The 19144-nt window shown below is 48.6% G+C and overlaps 1 protein-coding gene across 2 annotated transcripts in view; it reads left to right on the top strand.

The window, feature by feature from the left end:
- Positions 1–19144, top strand: part of Ptpn5 (protein tyrosine phosphatase, non-receptor type 5 (striatum-enriched)) — a 44580-nt gene that overhangs the window by 21173 nt on the left and 4263 nt on the right. For both annotated transcript variants that reach the window (XM_013019645.1, XM_013019644.1), the window contains exons 3-13: positions 5290–5483; positions 6008–6115; positions 6335–6418; positions 6891–7132; positions 8252–8441; positions 10506–10590; positions 14990–15069; positions 15243–15380; positions 15806–15916; positions 18456–18616; positions 18710–18823. In XM_013019645.1, the coding sequence (XP_012875099.1) occupies positions 5290–5483; positions 6008–6115; positions 6335–6418; positions 6891–7132; positions 8252–8441; positions 10506–10590; positions 14990–15069; positions 15243–15380; positions 15806–15916; positions 18456–18616; positions 18710–18823 (1507 nt within the window). The remainder of the gene's footprint in view (positions 1–5289; positions 5484–6007; positions 6116–6334; positions 6419–6890; positions 7133–8251; positions 8442–10505; positions 10591–14989; positions 15070–15242; positions 15381–15805; positions 15917–18455; positions 18617–18709; positions 18824–19144) is intronic.

Below are 19144 nucleotides of genomic sequence, written 5' to 3'. Positions count from 1 at the left end.
CTCTACCTGTTATTCATGGACCTCAGCCAAGTGACTTAATTTCCCTATGCCTCCTTGTCCTCATCTGTAAAGTGAGAGTACACTTGCATTTCCTGGATTGTTGTGAGGATTGAGCATCTTAATGCATGTAAAGCACAGGTAGCATGTGGTAAACATTCAAATGTCTTAGCCAAGAGTACTTGTTATGGTAGCCAGACTCCAAATTCTTCTATTGGCTGGCTTTTGATCTTGGGCAAGCCAGGGGTCCTCTCTGGTTTCTCCATCTGAGAAGTTAGCAAGCTGGCTCAGATATCCTTCAGGGTTTATCAGTCATTCTCTGACAAATTGGTGATTCTGAAAGCCCGGGCATGACTAAGTATGACTGAGTATGATATTCTGTTGAGCAGGATCCCCTGTGACTGTGTCGGCTTGTCTGGGAGGTCACTCCTGGCCAGCTTGGGGAAGAAGAAAAGCTGAATGGGACAGAGCCTCCTTCCCCATGTAAATAAGAACAGACTGAGCCAGCCTTCCTCTCTAGTTCCGCTGGGCTGCTGCTGCCAGGAGCTCAGGGATGAGTCACCAGCTGACAGGCAGCCACAGTTCTCAAGCTCAGGCAGCACCAGCCCTCGGGCACAGTAGCTGCAGAGTTTAGAGGTGAGATTTTGGAACTGGGTAACACAAAGGGATCATAGTGTTCCTATGTGCTCTAGCTGATGATACCTGAAGACCCTTTGCTTGCTTCCCTTATCCACAATCCCTGGAGCTTTGGCCTAGGACATTGAATTCATGTCTCACTGAGAGGTATGACTTAATTTCCTTCCTTCCATCCCTTCCTTCCTCCTTCCTTCCTTCCTTCCTACCTTCCTTCCTTCCTATCTTCTCTCCATACCACTGAACCTCTGAGGATTCATCAAGTAAACATCAGGCACAAAACCTGTATCATCACCCCAAAGCAACTAATTACAATTCAAGATTCCTGCAGATCTAGGGCCTCCTCCCTCCTAAGTTCTTACCATCCTTCCTGCCTTCGCCCTGGTATCCTTTTCCTGAGAAGCTGTATGACAAAATGGAGCCATTACTTGGTATCCAGAAGCCCTGGATTCAGATTGCAAGTCCTCGCTTACTTGGTCAAGCCTCTTAACCTCTCTAAGCCTCGATTTCCAGGCCTCGAAAATCTCCCTGCATGAGATACAAGCCCATGAGGAGCCCAATATTAAATCACTTGTCAGCAAGCAGCCTCTGAGTCAGGGCTTCATGCTTGGCAAGGCAACTACCTCACTGTGAACTATTGAAAAACCAGTCCTTGACACAAGCATCCGCCTCTCACTGACAAAATGGGGTTGATGATGACAATGTCTACCTCATAGAGCTGCTGAGAGACGCAAATGCAACTGTGTGCAAGTAAGAAGCACTTTGGGAATGGAACAGCCAGCCCAGTGAAGTGGTATTATCATTTCTACAACAAGATAAGTGAACAGAAAGGAGGGCAGGGGAAGAAGAGCTGACATCATCTCCAGAAGGACAAAGACCAAGAAGACAAATGGGCCCAGGACCCTGGTAATCCATACAGACAGACTATTCAAATAGTCCACTGCTGAATTCCCAGAGCCTGACTTGGTGCTTGGCAAATCAAGCACATAGAAAATACTACTTGGATGGCATAAGAGTGAATCCTTGTGTTCCCGGTGCTTCTCATGTTGGCATTCAGTAAATGTGTGTTGGATTCATGTATGAGAATGAGAAGAGACTGAATCCAAAGAGACAAGTTCCTAGCCCAGTTCACCACCTTTGCAGCTTCCACCATTTTCTATGAAAGACTCCCATGGCCCATCCTGAGAACAGGAGTTGTGTTTTGCTTTTTAACTGAGATCCATGGAATCGCCTAAAATTATTTGCAGAATATAGCATGTATTGGAAAGTGTGACTTCCTGAGTAAAAATATATCCTGTCTCTATTCAGAAAAAAAAAAAGTAAGTAAACCCTACTCTGACGATGTACATCCATCCACCTGTTCCCCAGTAAACACCTAGCAATTGGGTTCATCAGGCCCCCAAAGGTTGCCAAATGACAAGTAATTTTTGTTTGTTTGTATTTTGTTGGTCATGGGCTTGACTTCTGGGCTCAGGTGCTGTCCCTGTTCTCTTCATCTCAAGGAGAGCACTCTACCGCTTGAGCCACAGCGTCACTTCCAGTTTTCTAGTGGTTTATTGGAGATAAGAGTCTCACGGACTTTCCCGCCCCAGCTGGCTTTGAACCATGATCCTCAGATCTCAGCCTCCTGAGTAGCTAGGATTACAGGCATGAGCCACCGGCACCCAGCATAAGTAATTTTTTTAAGAAAAAATGTTGTTCTTCCCTTTGTCCCTAGATCTACATACTAGGCCCCCTATAATGTATACGGCAAGTTACCTTTCACTCTCATACACAAAAGTTATGATCCCACCTTCTCAAAGGGACTTGCTTCTGAGCAGCTGTTCTGCTGGGTGAGTCTCACAGAGCTCTGCAGAATCTGAAGAACTATGCCACACCCCATACATTTGAATAGGACAGGTAGAGTCAAAGCCTACCATCTGAGCATACTAAGTAGGCTTCCTGATACCTGAACTCAGAACACTTAATTTAAAAAAAAAAACTTAACACAAATATGTATATATTCTACATATATCTACATATATTTACATACATGTACACATATCTACATATTTTTTGGAGGAAATTTAGAATGTGTAAATAAAATCACATCTTTCTCACCCTCCCTCAAAAAAAAAACTATTGTTAATACCTGGCTTATAGTCTTTCATTTACTATAGAATTGTACACCCAGCTGTACAGCAGGGTAGACAATGTCTGGCCAGCAGATCATATGAGGCTCACGAACTCATCTGCCCAGGCAACTGCATGTGGAACTCAAAATCCAATGAATCTAAGAGCTTTCTGCATAGCAACATAAATGTCAATACTAGCTAACATCACACTAAATGGCCCCTGGCAGGAAAAAGGTGCCCCACCCCCGCTCTACAGGTGCATAAGAACCGCCTGTCTCACATCAGGTACCTTTTATAAGCAAAGTTATACTCCCATAATTTTTTTTCTTTTTGTCCAAGACCAGGATTCAAACTATTGATCTGACACATTTGCTCATTTGCTGACACTCTACCTTCTGAGCCATGCCAGTGAAATCATACTGTATTATTACCTTGCCTATCTTACTCCATATTGCAAAATTTCTTTCCACAGTATTAAATATTCATCAACATAGTGACTTATAATGGCTGCATGATAAATTGCAGGCAACTTCCATGCTGCTGATGTAAGCCATGTAATAGGCTCAGTAAATGTGATACTGTCTAGAGTTTGGGTTCATTTTCTCTGCCGATTAAAGAATTAAAGGTCAGTAAAGTGTTTAAAGCAGACAGAGAAAGTTGATTTGAAAGCAAAAGAAACAGTGAAACTAACTCCTTGTGCAGGGAACAGTTCCAGAGCCAGGTGACAATTGCCTCCCCCTCCCTCCTCCTCCCTCTCTCCCTCCCTCCCTTTCTCTTTCTCTTTCTCTTTCTCTTTCTCTTTCTCTCTCTCTCTCTCTCTCTGATCTGGTGCCTCCTCCCCCTAGGATACGTTCCTGATCTGATTGGTCGAGGAGCGGACATGTGCTGCAGGGGAGTCCTATGATTGGCTGCCCTGCCTAGGAGAACAAGCCTGCAAGTGTCCTTATGATTGAGTCCTTCATCTCTGCTGTGGCTCCTGAGGAGGCCTACCTAGCTTTTCCTCAGATGTTTGTCCAGTGAATAAGCAAGTGCATGCACACATAGGTATGTTAGCCTCAGATGGTTCTGTCACTACCTAACCAGAAAAGAGGTCCATTGTCCTACAGGCACAGTAATGTGTAGACAGACCTATTCCAACTCTCAGTCTATATACATTGATTTGTATGTGTGCACACACCAGTCCTTAGGCTTGAACTCAGGGCCTGGGCATTGATCCTACTCATGGAGCCACAGCTCCACTTCCAGCTTTTTGGTGGTTAATTGCAGATAAAGAGTCTCATGGACTTTCCTGCCCAGGCTGGCTTTGAACCGTGATCCTTAGATCTCAGCTTCCTGAATAGCTAAGGTTATAGGCATGAGCCACTGGCATCCAGCTAATGCATCCATTTTGTTGGTCTCTCTCTTCTTGGTGATAAACTTACACCTGAGTCAGGGTGGGGTGCTTCAACATCTGAAGCTCGCCAAGGTGGCCGCCCCTGGAATCCTCCACCATAGCCAGGGGCTCAAGTCTCAGCCAATGGTATTTCAGTGTGTTAGTAATGGAACTCTTGTTGAATAATTTCAGCGGAAGAGCAGAGCTTCTGCACTTGATGCAGAGGCAGAGAGACTTGGAGCACTTGGTGACAACCCCTACTGCTCCAAAAAAAAAAAAAAAAAAAACCACTGTGAGGCACAGTAAGAAAACCAGGGGTGTACCAAACTCCAATTTTCTAGGTGGGGAATCTGAGGTCCAGAGAGAAAGAAAGGAGAGAGATAGACAGACAGACAGAGACAGACTGACAGAGAGACCGAGAGAGAAACAGAGACAGAGACACAGAGACACAGTCACAGACACAGAGAGAGACAGAGACAGACTCCAGAAATCACATCCAACTAAAGATAGGCCTACACTGGATCCCAGAATCTGACCAATGCTTCTACACCAGACTTTTCTTCCATATCACCTGACTGTTCCCCACCCCACTCTCAGTGTGCGGAGGGGTCTAGAGGTAGGCAAAACACACGACCCTGATCCTCTCTAAAGTCCCTCCCACCTCAGTTGGAGCACAGATCAAGAAAGACACACACACACACACAAAAAAAAAAAAACAAAAAATTCCCAGGCAGGCGTGGGTGGGGTTTTCAGGGTCACAGCCTGGATATACCCTTTTTCTTTTTCTTTTATTATTTTTTTCCTCTTGCTTTTTTTAATTGAGTTCGAGGTGGTTGTTTTTGTTTCCTCTAAGAAATGGAAAAGAATGAAGCTGCGTAAATACAACAATATTAGCTCTGGAAAAAAAAAAACCTCCTGCCATTTTAACTCTGTTACTGGAGAAATAAAAGAGAAATAATTTGTCCACCCACACTTAGCTCAGTCTGACGAAGGTAGGTGAAGATTGCTTTGCTAATCGAGGGTGACTGCTGGAAGTGGAGCCACGCTGGCTGATCCCGGATTGAGAAGAAGCCACAGCAACCCCAGAAGAAACCTTCCGTCCGCCGTGGGTCGGCAGAGCCCTGTGCAGGAGCAGGACTCAGAGTCATGGCCCGCATGTCCCACCTTCCACAGGTTTCCCCAAGCAGCCGGTCGTGATGGAAGGGCTGGACAAGGCCGAAGAACTCCCTGACAAGCAGAGAGAGATGCCACCGCCCCCACTACCCTCACCACCCTCAGAGCCAGCTCAGAAGCCACCACCTCCAGGCGGGAGCCACTCCCTCACCATAAGGAGCAGCCTGTGCCTGTTCGCTGCCACTCAGTTCCTGGTAAGAATGTCACAGGCCTCAGGAAGGCCTGGAGAGAGGGTGGGTTGAGGGACATGGCCATCTACTTCCTTCCAAAGATGGCCGTCTGGGAAGATGGGAGGTCCTTAGTGAGTCTTAAGTCCTCAAGATGGGTGTAAGGGGTAGGCTGGGATTTTGAGCTATACCTTCATAGCCCAGCCCCTCATACCCTACTCTCCCTAATCTGAGGTCTCACCAGGAGCACAGAGTTCCTAACCTTTGGTTTCTGGGAAAGTTCCCTTTTACTCTTTTGTATGCGTGGGATCTCCCTGGGGGAAAGACTTTGTCCCAGCTGCCTTTAGCCAGCTTTTCTCCAGAAAGAGTCCTGAGGCCTCTTCTGGATACATAGCTCCTGGACATTTCCCTCAGCCACCCATTCTGGACCTGAGAGGTTCAGGAGCCTCCTTAGGGCCTGGGTTGAGAACTGAAAGTGAGCTCTGCAGAGAAATATGGGAGCAAAGAGCCTGGGGGCCTCTGAACTCAGCCTGCTCCCCTGACTGCCCCAGCTTGCCTGTGGGGTGCTCTGGCTCAGCGGCCATGGCCACACCTGGCTGCAGAATGCCACAGACTATATCTCCTCTTCGCTCACACTCCTGAACCAGCTGGAACCTGAGGTGAGTAAGTTTGGGGAGTCCCAGGGTAAGGGGGGGCCTCCAGTCCTACCCTCCCCAACCTCTCCATGGGGCTTCTCTTAGTTCAGGATACGTCCATATCCCTGAAGTCTGTCTGCATGTTCTCTGCCCGGAGCAAGGATGTAGCTTCCAGAGTCTCTGTTTTGTTGATATTGAAATACATGGGTTCTCTGCCTGATTCACGTGTCTGATGTTCTCCAGGCCTGGCTGGACGCTGGGACTTGGGGGGTCCCCAGTCTGCTGCTTGTCTCTCTGTCTGTGGGCCTGGTCCTCGGTACCACACTGGTAAGACACCTCCTAACCCCACACTCAGTTCCTTCTTCTTCTTTCTTGAGATCTCCTCCCCACCAGATGACCTACAAGCTGAATAACCTGGAATCTGAGTAGGGCAAAGATAGGTATCTATCTCCTTATGCCAGAACATGCAGCCTAGAGTGAAAGTCTCCTTTCTAAAAATTGGTTTACGGGGATCCGGGCTAGGGAAAGTGGCCAAGACTGCGGAAGGGAGGGAACACCAGGTCCCACCCAGAAGCAGAGTCCACAAGAAACTGAGGGTTTGTGGAAGGAGGAACAGGGAGGAAGGGTGGAAGCATGGAACCTGATCTCTAGGCACACAGCGGCACCTTGTAGACAGTTCCCAAAAGAGCAGAGTTGCTGTAGACACTTGCAAGGCAGAGGGCTCAAGCCCATGGCTCCCCAGGAATCCAGGGGACAGCCCTTTGGTCCCAAGCCCAAAATGCCCTATGTTCCCAACCAGGTGTGGCATCTCCTAAAGCCCCCCCCAGAACCACCCACCCCACTGCCACCAGAGGACAGACGCCAGTCAGTGAGCCGCCAGCCCTCCTTCACCTACTCAGAGTGGATGGAGGAGAAGGTTGAGGATGACTTCTTGGACCTGGACCCTGTGCCCGAGACACCTGTGTTCGACTGTGTGATGGACATCAAACCTGAGGCAGACCCTGCCTCACTGACCGTCAAATCCATGGGTCTGCAGGAGAGGTGGGAGGGGTGGAGGAGGGGTGGGTACGATGGGACTCTCAGCTCTCCACTCCCATCCAGAAGGGTTAGCTGCCGGACTCTGAGTTCTGATAGCCAGGATCAAACTAGCCTCATAGCTTAGCCAGTGTGGATATTTGGGCTTTTCAGGCGATTCATGTAGATCAATGTACCCTAAGATGAATGCTAAAAAAAAAAAAAACTGTTACTACAGTCATGTTATAAGTGTGTGCATCTGCACACTTACAGACTCTCCTTGCTCTGTAAAGCTTGGGTCTATTTCCTTACTGCAGGACTTAGCAGGACTTTTTTCATGTCTGGAGATGGTATGTAGCATTGACCACAGAATGTTGCTTTTTGAGTGTTTCATGGTCTTCCACAGTATATATTTGGGAGGTATAAATACCTTCTTCCAAGAGCTTGTGTGGATCTCACAAGGTTTGTGGGTACCTACATGATGTCATAGAAAGAGTACTTGATGGGGAGTAAGAAAACCTTTGCACCCACCAAGTGGATGAAAGCCTTGGCAATACTGGTCCTTGCCTTGTGGCAAGGCAATTCCCCTTTCTATGTGGGAGGGCCGTTCCTGTTCTCTGGTTTTAGACAGCATAGTAGAGTTCAACCAATATGGCCATCCTTGCTCCCCCTGGGAATCCTCCTTCCCTGGCAGCTGAGGTTCTATTTGCCCTTGGATGAGATGTCCTTGACCCAGTGGCAGCTTTCTCTCAGGATTGCTGAGCTCAGAACTGGGTTGCAGAAATCAGGGGCCATCCTCTCTGGCTAACGCCCTGTCTCTGCCCTCAGTAGGTATGTCCCCCATGTGCTGCCAGCAGTCATATGTGATTCCAGGGGAAGACCATCTTGGGGATGTTTTAGATGGAGTTCTGGAACTGGGGCCCCAAAGCCCCACTGTAGAAAGCAAGAGACAAGGATGTGAGCCCTCACCTCAGAAGCTGAGTCTCGTGTTCCTCAGGATAGGGTCCTCTTGTCAGACGCCTACTCCTCTTCCTGGAGCCCAATCTGTTCTCCTCTGACTGTCCTCCCTCCTCTCTCCATACCTGAGGGCCCCAGATGAAGGCTTTTCCTGCTAGAGACTCAATTCGTCTTCCTTGGTCCTTCCAGGAGGGGTTCCAATGTCTCCCTGACCCTGGACATGTGCACTCCAGGCTGCAACGAGGAGGGCTTCGGCCACCTCGTGTCTCCACGTGAGGAGTCGGCCCACGAGTACCTGCTCAGCGCCTCCCGTGTCCTCCAAGCGGAGGAGCTGCATGAGAAGGCCCTGGACCCCTTCCTGCTGCAAGCGGAGTTCTTTGTGAGTCCCCTAGCCAGTCGCCCTGCTATGAGTGGATGGTTCTCACAGCTCATAAGGCTGTGAGCCTGTCAGGCTCCTGTCTGGTGTAGACCTCATTATCACCTCTCCCGCCATCTTGGGTGAACTCTTCCCCTTTGAACCTCTGTTTCCTCATTGGAAAATGGGACGAAAATGATAGGGTTCTTGCAAGGATTAAACACAGATCGTGTGTGTGTAGGGTACCTAGTAGGTGATTGGTGTACAGTAGGATTTCTAGGCCTGTGGTCTGAGAGGCAAAGCAAGCCAGGTCTTCTCACTGTCCTGACCTCCCATCCTCCTCTGCAACATTGCCAACTACATCATCCTCTTGACGGCTCTCCATTCACCTCCCCTCCTCCCCACCGCTGAGTCCAGCTTAGGTCTCAATCCTGGTGAAGCCCCCGCAACCACCACTGGCTGCCTCCTGTTGAAGTGAAGCCCAATAAATAATCTCCTTATTCCCCTGCCTGAGTGCTCAGCCATTTAAAAAACTAAGATATAGATCTCTGTCACCTGTATTTCTATAACAAGGTAGGTTTGAAGTGAGGCTCAGCGATGTGTAGCAACAGTGAGCCTCTTGATTCTGAGCTCTCTACCATCTAGGGCAGTGCTGGCCTTGCCTCATAGGGGTGCGCCCATAGTTCTTTCTTGGCATAAGGGGCTGAGAGGAAGACTTTTAGTCCTCAGCTAAAGCATTTTCTTTAAGCAAGTTCCCCAATCAGGTGAACTCACCCACCATTCCCCTCAAACCAGACTCTAAGCTCTGCAGAACTTGGCATTGCTTACAGGAGAAATCGACCCACTCAACCTGAGTTGGCCTAGCACCAGCCTTCTCCCAACCTTCTGCTCAATTCTCCAACCCCTGCAAGGACTGCCAGTCCCACTGTGTCTCTGTCTTCCTGTACCTTTCTCCCATCATTTCCCACCCAATGCCTCTGGTAAGCCTTCCTCCACCACCCCAGCCTCAGCTCCTGCTCCAAGCTCCACCATCATCTCCCCTTGAAGAAACAGCTGGCATCCTCCTCATCCTTTTCTATTCAGAAGATAGCCTACATGTTGCCAGAGAGGAAGGAGCACAGCATTGCTCACCCACTGCACGTGCGGTGCTGTGCGTGTGCTTTTCCTGTTTCCTTCTTTTGATTTTTACAAGTCTTGGTATTATGAGCTGCATTTTACAAAGTCCTTAGAGTGTGTTCAAAAGTTGATATGAAACTGTGTGCAGTTGACTGCTACACTGTGCAGACTGGAAAAGAGTACAGAGGCAAGTGGTACTGGGAAGTCACCCTCACAGGCATCTGGAGGAAAATGGAGCTGGGGGTTGGCTTTAAGCAATGGGGACAACTTAGAGAGGTGGAGACGGACCAATCGAATGCCATGAGCTCAGACCTGGAGGCAGGACTGAGAATGGCAAGTCAACCACAGGGAAAAGACAGACATAACTGGGAGAAAAAAGAGAGGCCAAGTCCATAAAGACTTTGAGGTAGGAGCGTGGGTCACACCTGGCACTTTTACCAGAGTTGTTGGGAGGTAAAGAGGGAGGCCTGGGAGAGTAGGAAAGGGTTCTCAGGCAGTAGTCTTTCTTTTAGACAGGATATTGCAGACAAGGGTGAGGTGGGAGTTATTCCATGAATGAGACCACAGCATGAACTCAGTTCATGAGACACACATGCCCAGGGAAGGAACACAGATCAGCAAAGTCACCTGGACTGGCAGATGCATACAGAGCAGGGAAGAAGGCAGTGATTAGCGAGGTCACTTTTTTTTATCTTATTCTTTCCTTTTCATTCATTAAGTGCTGCTCTATACCAAGCTGGCCCACAGCAAAGAATAATGGTAGCATTTATTATACTTAGACATGTGTCAGGCACTAGTGTCAATTCTCCTGGGTGCCAGCTCATTTAAGAGTAAACATTGGTTGAACGAATGCATGTGCTCAAGCCAACCACTGTACTGGAAGTCAGGGCACTGAGCCCCTAGATTTGGACATGTCTGAGAGTAAGTAAGCTGCTTACACTCCCCCAACCCACCCATGTTCTCCTCTGGCAGGAAATCCCCATGAACTTTGTGGATCCAAAAGAATATGACATCCCTGGACTAGTGCGAAAGAACCGGTACAAAACCATCCTGCCCAGTGAGTACTACTCCCCAAAGTCCCAGGAAGGAGGGAGGGGAAGGCACTGTCTCTCACCTGGTAAGACCTTAAGTCTAGAGCTGTGCCTCCAAGGGTGACAGGACACTTATCATGGGAAAATAAGGGAAAAGCAGGAAAGGGACAGGGAAAGACACTCAGAGGGTAATTCACTTCCTTACACAGCATTGACTAGACCCTTATTCTCCTTGGCCAAGGATGCTAGGTACTGCAGAACCCCAAGGGAAAAAGCAGCTCCCACACTGTGCACAGGGACTGACAAGTATATTTATACCCTTTCTCCACTCAGCATGGACTTTTTTTTTCTTTTTTTGGTCCTGCAGTTCAAACTCTGGGCCTGGGCACTGTCCCTAAGCTCCTTTTTGCTCAAGTCTAGTGCTCTACCACTTGATCCACAGTGCCACTTCTGGCTTTTTCTGTGATTAATTAGAGATAGGAGTCTCACAGACAGGCCTGCTCAAGTTGGTTTTTTTCAGTCATGGGGCTTGAACTTTGAGCCTGGGCGCTGTCCCTCAGCTCTTCAGATCAAGGCTAGTGGAGCCACAGCACCACTTTCAGCTTTTTCTGCTTATATGGTGCTGAGGAATCGAACCCAGGGCCTCATGCAGCACTCTACCACTGAGCCACCTTCCTAGCCTTCTCAAGTTGGTTTTGAACCAGGATCCTCAGATCCTCCAAACCTCCTGAATAGCAAGGATTACAGGCGTGAGCCACTAGCCCCTGGCTAGCATGGACAGATTTTAAAGTGAGGAAATTAAGGCTCAGAGAAGTTTAAGGAACTCATCCACAGTTAAACAGACAGGAAGTACATAGCTGATTTTCCAACCTGGGCCTCTGCATCCTAGAATTGGGCTTTTTTTTGGTGTCTTTGTTCTCAGTAATTCTCAGTCTTCCAACAGGCTGAGCCATCCAGACCTCCTGAGTAGCCTAGGATTACAGGTGTGATCTACCCTACGGGGAAGGACCTCTCCTGTACAGTAGCGAGCTTCTGCCACCCAGTTTGTCGGAGCAAGAGATGGTCTGAGGGGGATTTTCCTCCTCTGGGGGGGGGGAGGGACAGTTAGTCCAGGTGACCACATGTCCCCATTCCATCCCTGTGGTGTCTTTTTCATTCCTGGGATAGCTTGGGGGTGACTTGTTGGAAATAAATCCCCTAAAACCTACTCCACACAGTTTGTGGAGTAGCAAGGATTTTTTTTAAAAAGCAGTTTTACCATCAGCATCTCCAACAACATGTAAGATGTCATGACTTATTTTTAACTTTTAAAATATCGACTTGTGGTTGCTATGGCTACACAGTCTCTAGGTAGTTCTGGTTAAACAAAGCACCATTTAAGGCCAGGATGCAACTATTCAGGCTGCTCACCTCTTCCCTCATCTTGCCCTCCCCTTCCCAGCTCTACCTGCGTGGAGGGGCTTGGGTATCCCACAACCTTTCTGGCTATCCTGAATGGCTGCTGGCATCAGCAGTGGTTCCCACCAGGCTGTTGACAGACTCCAGTCACTTCCAATCACTCCTTGAGCCTCTAAACCCCGAGTCCCAGCATGGAATATCATCCATATCCAGCCAGAACTTGTACCCTGCATCCTCAGGCACTGGGCTGGGGGACAGAGGGATGGTTAGACTTAGCCAAGAACACCTCTTAGATCTGATACCAAGGCACATTCAGAACATGTTTCTTGAGTCTCTGCTCCAGGAACCCAGAAATCAGGCAAGAAGGAGACTCTGGACACATAGAGACAAGTCTGTAGACAGCCATCGTCTTCATCCAGTTGGTAGCCCTGAGAACAGCAGGCAGAGGGACAATTTCTGTATCCTTTACCACAGTGTCCCAAGCACGAGGGCAGTCGCCTGGCATGTGGGAGACATTCTGCACCTGTTTAAATGAATGAATGAGAATGAGTGAACAAATGCCAAATTGAGCCCCCTTTCTCCATCCTTACTATAAGATTATTGGGGAAAGGGGTTAAGCTTTCACACTGCCCAGTTTGGAGGTGCCATTTTCATAGGGTGCCCTGGGAATCTTGCCAGGCAGGGCCTTCCTGTGACCTTGGCACTTACTTGGATCACTGCAGTAATCTCTTAACTTGTTCTCCTGAGTTCTACATTCTCTTCTCCTGCCTGTCTTCCAGTGTTGCTACCAAAGTGGTGCAAAACAGAAATCTAATTGTGTATTCCTCCTCCTCAGCACTGTCATCATCATCCTTTCTAAGATCCAGCTTCATCTCACCAATCCCAACCTTGCCCCTGAGTACCTGAATCAGAGCAGTGTTCACTGTTCCTCCTCCAACTCCAGCCAGGTGCCCCCTCTTCCAGGAAGCCCATCCACCTTAGCCAAGTCAAAGGTCTCCTCTGCTTACCCAGCCCCAGTGCCCGTATGCCATGCATGACTTGTCTGTTTATCCAACACTGTTCCTTCTCTGGGGAAGAGAGTGTGTTCTTGTTGATCTAGAAGTCAGTTCTGTCTCACCTTCACAGTACCAGACAGAGTCTGTGCCTTAACCCAGGGCTATGCAATAGAATCATTACCATCACCACAGTGATTTCTTTTTAATAGCAAAGACCCTAGCATTTAGCCAGAAAGAACAGTGCCCACTTCTGTCCTTCAACCACCTAACTTGGGCAAGTGAGATGGCCCAGGCAGAGCTGCCTGGTCCAGTCAGAATCCCTCCCCATCTCCTCCACCCCCCACCCTCACTTAGCCACACTCCTCTCCTTCCCTGCCACCCTTCTCCACTTTCTTCATAGAAATTGTCCAGTCCCCAGTGAGATGCCAAGATTTAGTCTCTAGGCGGAGGCAGGTAAAGGGCTGAAAAGGGAAGAGTGATGCCCATCATCTCCATTGCTCCCACCAGGTTGAAATCCCTCTTTGTGCCTATTTGTATCTGGTAAAACTTGTACTAACCAACAAGAGTTAACTATCTGCAATGACCTGTGTGTACACCGGTCTGCACAGCGTACTGGTCTATGGACCCTGCTTATTCATGTTAATTCCTTAACCCTTTCTTAAACAAATGAGGCCACCGTGGAAGGAATTTATAGATAAAGCCAGGGAGGTTAAGTAAATGGCACATGTAAGTCACACTATCAGGATCTGAACCCAGGCTGTTTGGCTCAGAATATGGAGTATTAATTGGCATCACCCCCTGTACCACTGCCTTTAGGAACCCCATAATGGGTACACTGAAAGAGCATTTAGGCTTTAGTCCTGGAGAAACTGAGGCCCACAAAGGGATAAGACATAATGCAGATGACAAAGCAATTGGAGCTCCTGGCCCAACCCCCCACCCCTACCCATCCCCCCCCCCTCCCCCCCCCCCCCCCTGTCCTCCCCCCCCCCCCCCCCCCCCCCGCCAGTAAGCTTCCTTGCCCACTTCACACAATGTCGCAATCAGTCCCAGCCTCTCAGGCTGACGGTTTAGTCAATACAGAGAGACTGTCACTGGAACAAAGCAAATTTTACTCAGGGAAGAACAAGATGTTATGGGAATCTGTTACTATGGGATTTGACATGTGAAAAGATTACAGGGGGGGGGGAAACCTTTGTGCACATGTCTTTATGCATCAGAAATACAAATGTGGAAGTTTTATCTTTTTGTCCCAGTATTGTTCTGTAGCTTCCTACCTTCAAACCTTAGCCAACCTCTCCATTTATAAAGCACTGTGCAGTTGATATAGCACTTTCACATCTTTCCTTGATTATTTTCCCAAAAGGAAGCATCTTTTTACTTTGAACTCTAAGTCTTGAGCTTGCTAGGCGAGCATTCTCCCCCTTGAGCCATACCTCCAGCCCAGCTTTTTGCTGATTATTTTAGAAATATAGTCTACCAAACTTTTCAGCTTATGGTGGCTTCAAACCATGATCCTCAAGATCTTACACTCCTGAGTAGCTAGTATTACAAGGATGAGCCACCAGGACCTGGCTGACAGGAGGCATCTTTATCCCTACTTTATAGGTAGGAAAACTGAAGCTTAGAAAGACCACATTTTTTATAAGCTGAGACAGAAGTCAATGACAATGTGTATTCAAACCCTGGCTGCTACCTGCTCCTCAGGCTCTGTACCCTAGGTCATTCCTTTCTTGACTAAATTTCCACATTCCAGAACATGAGATGACTACAAGGACAGTTTGAGGGTACGGGCAAATGGCAGGGATTAATCCTACAGAAGTGGAGAAGAGCCAGGGCCTCTTTCTGTACCCTTTTGTCCTTCTTGGCTTCTCACCTGCCTGCATGGACCAAATCTGAGTCAGTGTTGAGCTACTGGGTAGGGAAAGGAAGAACTACTTAGTCTCAGAAGAAATTGGGTGCTGTCCAGTGGGCTAAAAAGCCTGGACTAGAAGACCCAGCTCCCAGCCTCACCTGTCTCCTCTCACCCCAGATCCTCACAGCAGAGTATGTCTGACCTCGCCAGACTCCGACGACCCTCTGAGTAGCTACATCAATGCCAACTACATCCGGGTATGTGGCCCCACCTCAGTGGCCTCCCACTAAAGAAGAAACCTAAGCCATCAGATCTAGACTTGTTCCTAGCCCAGTCTGGTTCTTGGCAGCCCTGGGAAGAGCTAAGTATGGGGACTGGGCTCCAGGGAGCCCTTCCCTTGGCCCTAACAGGCTGAACTTTTCGGCTGCAGGGCTATGGTGGGGAGGAGAAGGTATACATCGCCACACAGGGACCCATTGTGAGCACGGTTGCCGACTTCTGGCGCATGGTATGGCAGGAGCACACGCCCATCATTGTCATGATCACCAACATCGAGGAGATGAATGAGGTAAAGACCCCTGTGCCATTATTTTCCTGTTCATCCTTGGGATAATACTCTATGACTCTATGTCAAGATGAGGCACCATAATGTTAAGTCAGGTGTTCATGACCACACACAGCCTGGAGCTGGCCTTTCCCTCTCCAGTGCCTAGAATCTTAAGCACAACCCTGTGCTGCTTTCCAGAATACCAGGATGGATGGATGGATGCCCATGTCTATAGGAGCCCCATTTCACTAAATTACCATTTTCCAGATGGGAAAACTGAGGCTCAAGAAAGAGTAGTTTAACAAATGATGAAGTTAAGATCTGACCCAACTTTCTCTAATTGCACACACGTTGCCCTTGGTAAATCCCTCCAGTGGTGCGGAAGGCATGGAGTAGATGTGGGAGGGAACCAGGGTGGATCATAAGCTTGGCCTGGGTTTCTACAGAAATGCACTGAATATTGGCCAGAGGAGCAGGTGGTGTATGATGGCTTGGAGATCACTGTGCGCAAAGTCATTCACACCGAGGATTATCGGCTGCGAATCATCTCCCTCAGGGTGAGGCCTGGGGCTGGTGGAGGGGTGGGTTGGGTTGGGAAAGTAGAGCCTTAACTAGGTACTCTACAGAGAATCTCTGACTGCTAATGCAGGCCCTACCTTCTCTAGCCCGTTTCACAGCACCCAAAAATTCACTATGATGGAAATAAAGGTCTATGTCACTCCCCGAATTTACTAGCAATCAGGGTTGAGGAATCATAAATGGACTTGGGAGTTAGGGCAGGACCAAGTCCCAACTGCATTCCCCAAACTTCAATTGGATATAATGCTATTGGATTCACTGTCTCTCTCTCTCTCTCTGAACAGCCATTTATAATGTCTCCTATTTCTGCTTCAAATATTTCCAAGGCCTAGATGGTCTAGGTAGACTGGACCTCAGAAACTTCTAGCCCTGACCTTTTATTATGACTTTGAGACCCAGCCTTGTAATATCCCTTCAACTGAGAAGCTTCTGACCTGTAGTGCCCCATATATCCACCAGAGAGCAGGCAATCCTTGCTGCTATGGGTTTGCACAGGAAGACTGTAGTTACAAAAAATAGCAATTTAAAAAAAAAAAGAAAGAAAAGAAAAGAAAGGCATACAAATTATGAGCAATACAGAACAATCCAGAAGAGTAGGGGGAAGTATCCTCCCACCCCTAAAGTTGTGCTTCTTCCAGGATGAGCAAATAGGAGGGACTGTTCCTTTGGAAACAGGGGATTAGGAGGTTCTGTTTTTGAGAAACAATAAAAGATCCATGTTTACGGAAGGTAGTGGCCGCTATAATAACCTAGAAGGGCAGACGAGGTGAGCTAGGCAACCAGAAATAGCCTGGGAAGTCTTGCTGATGCTCATAGCCACAGAGTCCAGCAGAAATGAGCACCAAGCCTGAAACTTAGCCCTCTGAGCTGTCGCTCTCCCACTGGATGGTGGAAACTTCAGCCCTAAAGGGCAGTGCCCACCTGAGCCACTTCCAAGATGTAAATCTCACTGGAGGCCCTAAGGAGCCAGAGAGTAAGCACTAGAGTCTGAGATGGCTGTCAGAGCCAGGTAACCCCGAAACCTGAGAAACAAGCTTTCCAAGTAGAGATTCCCTGGAAACAGAGGCTTGTTGGTATAGGGGCTTAATCTTCCTAGAGCTGTGTGGCTGGTTAGAGGGAAAAGCCAAGACATTCAGGGTTTGAAAATATTTACCTTCATCCATAAACTATTATGATCATCTGTCCTTGGCTTGGTTCTGAGTTGGGTATTTAGAACCCAGCTGCCCAAAACCTGAACTCTCCTCAAGGAGCAAGTAAGTGCCATGGTATGTACCATGCTAGAGTTGTTGGGGGGAGAGAAGGACACAGGCTGGCATCCTCCAGGAGGACTTTCTGGAAGTGGTGATGCCAACAAAGGTCTTGCAAGATGAGCAAGAATTGACTAGGGGCAAACAAGTACGGAAAGCATTCCCAGCAGAAAAAAGTAAGGACATGGGAGATGGAACTACTAGCGGGTGTGTGTGTGTGTGTGTGTGTGTGTGTGTGTGTGTGCGTGTGCATGCATGCTATACTACAGAGGTTTTTTTTACATCTCTTTTGCAGTGCTAGAACATCCATTACAAGCGTGCAGTGTCAGATGATGCAAGGTTAGGGCCTAACACTGGGGGTCTTATTTGCCAGGCTAAGGACTTAGGCGATTGGGTTGTATTTATTCAGAGAACAGTGAGAGCCATTGATGGGCGTCTTGGTCAATTTGGATTGCTATAACCAACACCATAGTTTAAGTGGCTAATAAACAACAGGTTTGTTTCCCACAGTTTGGAAGGCTGAGACATCCAAGGTCAGGCGTCAGCATAGTCAGGTCTGATGAGGGTCCACTTTCCAGCCTCATGTGACAGAAGGGGCCTCGTCTCTAAGGTCATGGAATATGGTAAAGGTTCCTACCTTCCAAGACCCTTGCATTGGAAAGTAGGTTTTGGTATATTAATCAGAGGATGGGAGGGCATAAACATTTGATCTATCAGAAAGGGTTTTTCAAGCACAGCACAGCGTGTCCAGATCTGTGCTATGGAGAGGCCATCTTGACTGCTGTGGGCCTGGGGTAGGCAGTGATGAGAGTGGGATCTCAGCTCAGTGGAGAGATGATGATGGTCAGTTGGGGGTGAGGGAAGCAGGGAGGAGGATGTGGACAAGAGGATGGAGAGATGAGCAGGCAAAGCAGAGAGAAGGGAAAGGAATGGTGGTATATTTTCACCCTGTTCTGGGTCATGTGACTAAGGGAAAACTGGGACATTTATCATAAGAAACCTGGAGACAGTAATTAATTGGAGAATGGCTCATAGCATCTCTTGGATGATGGGGGGGGGGCGGAGAGGGAGGAAAGAAGTGAAGACTGATGACAAGGCTGCTGACCAAGCTTTGGCCTCTGTCCTATGCCACTGGGCAGGAAGGTGTAGGCAGAATGGCTAAGGGATCCCATTTTCTGTGTGCTCCTCACGTGCCATCTTTTTCTCTGAGCAGTTTGGGGACTAAACACATTCACGTGTATCTGGGGTGGGGCCTCTGTCTCCTGGGCAGAGTGGGACTGAAGAACGAGGCCTGAAGCATTACTGGTTCACATCCTGGCCTGACCAGAAGACCCCAGACCGGGCCCCTCCACTCCTGCACCTGGTACGGGAAGTGGAAGAGGCAGCCCAGCTGGAGGGGCCCCACTGTGCCCCCATCATTGTGCACTGCAGGTGGGTCCTATCAGCCACTAACTGTGACAGGTCCACCCTCCCACATCCCCGGGCTGTCCCTCCCCTCACCCTACCCATCCCCTCGGCCCTCAGTGCAGGGATTGGAAGGACCGGCTGCTTCATTGCCACCAGCATCTGTTGCCAGCAGCTGCGGCATGAGGGTGTTGTGGATATCCTGAAGACTACGTGCCAGCTCCGTCAAGACAGGTCAGCCCACGGGTAATGGTGGGGGCATGCAGAGTAGCTACAGCCTGAGGTCACTAGGGAGACACTGACTGCTTGAGGATCAGGGGCAGATAGCACCCCGGGCACAGGTTGATTGGCTCAGAGAGGGCAGCCGAAAGAAGACAGGATCTAGACAGTTCTTCTTATGGAAGAAAAGTGAAGAGACAGACATAGCTGGTGGACAGGACAGGGTCGGAGAGCAGGTGGCATGTCATCTGTGCTCCTGACAAATATGGCCAAAGGCCCTTCTTGGCAAAGGTTGTTCTCACCAAGCTGCATAAGAACAAGGCCACCAGCATGCCT

Source organism: Dipodomys ordii, unplaced genomic scaffold (genome assembly GCF_000151885.1).
Source record: "Dipodomys ordii isolate 6190 unplaced genomic scaffold, Dord_2.0 Scaffold46, whole genome shotgun sequence".
Taxonomy (NCBI): domain Eukaryota; kingdom Metazoa; phylum Chordata; class Mammalia; order Rodentia; family Heteromyidae; genus Dipodomys; species Dipodomys ordii.
This window is presented reverse-complemented; position numbering and strand designations above follow the sequence as displayed.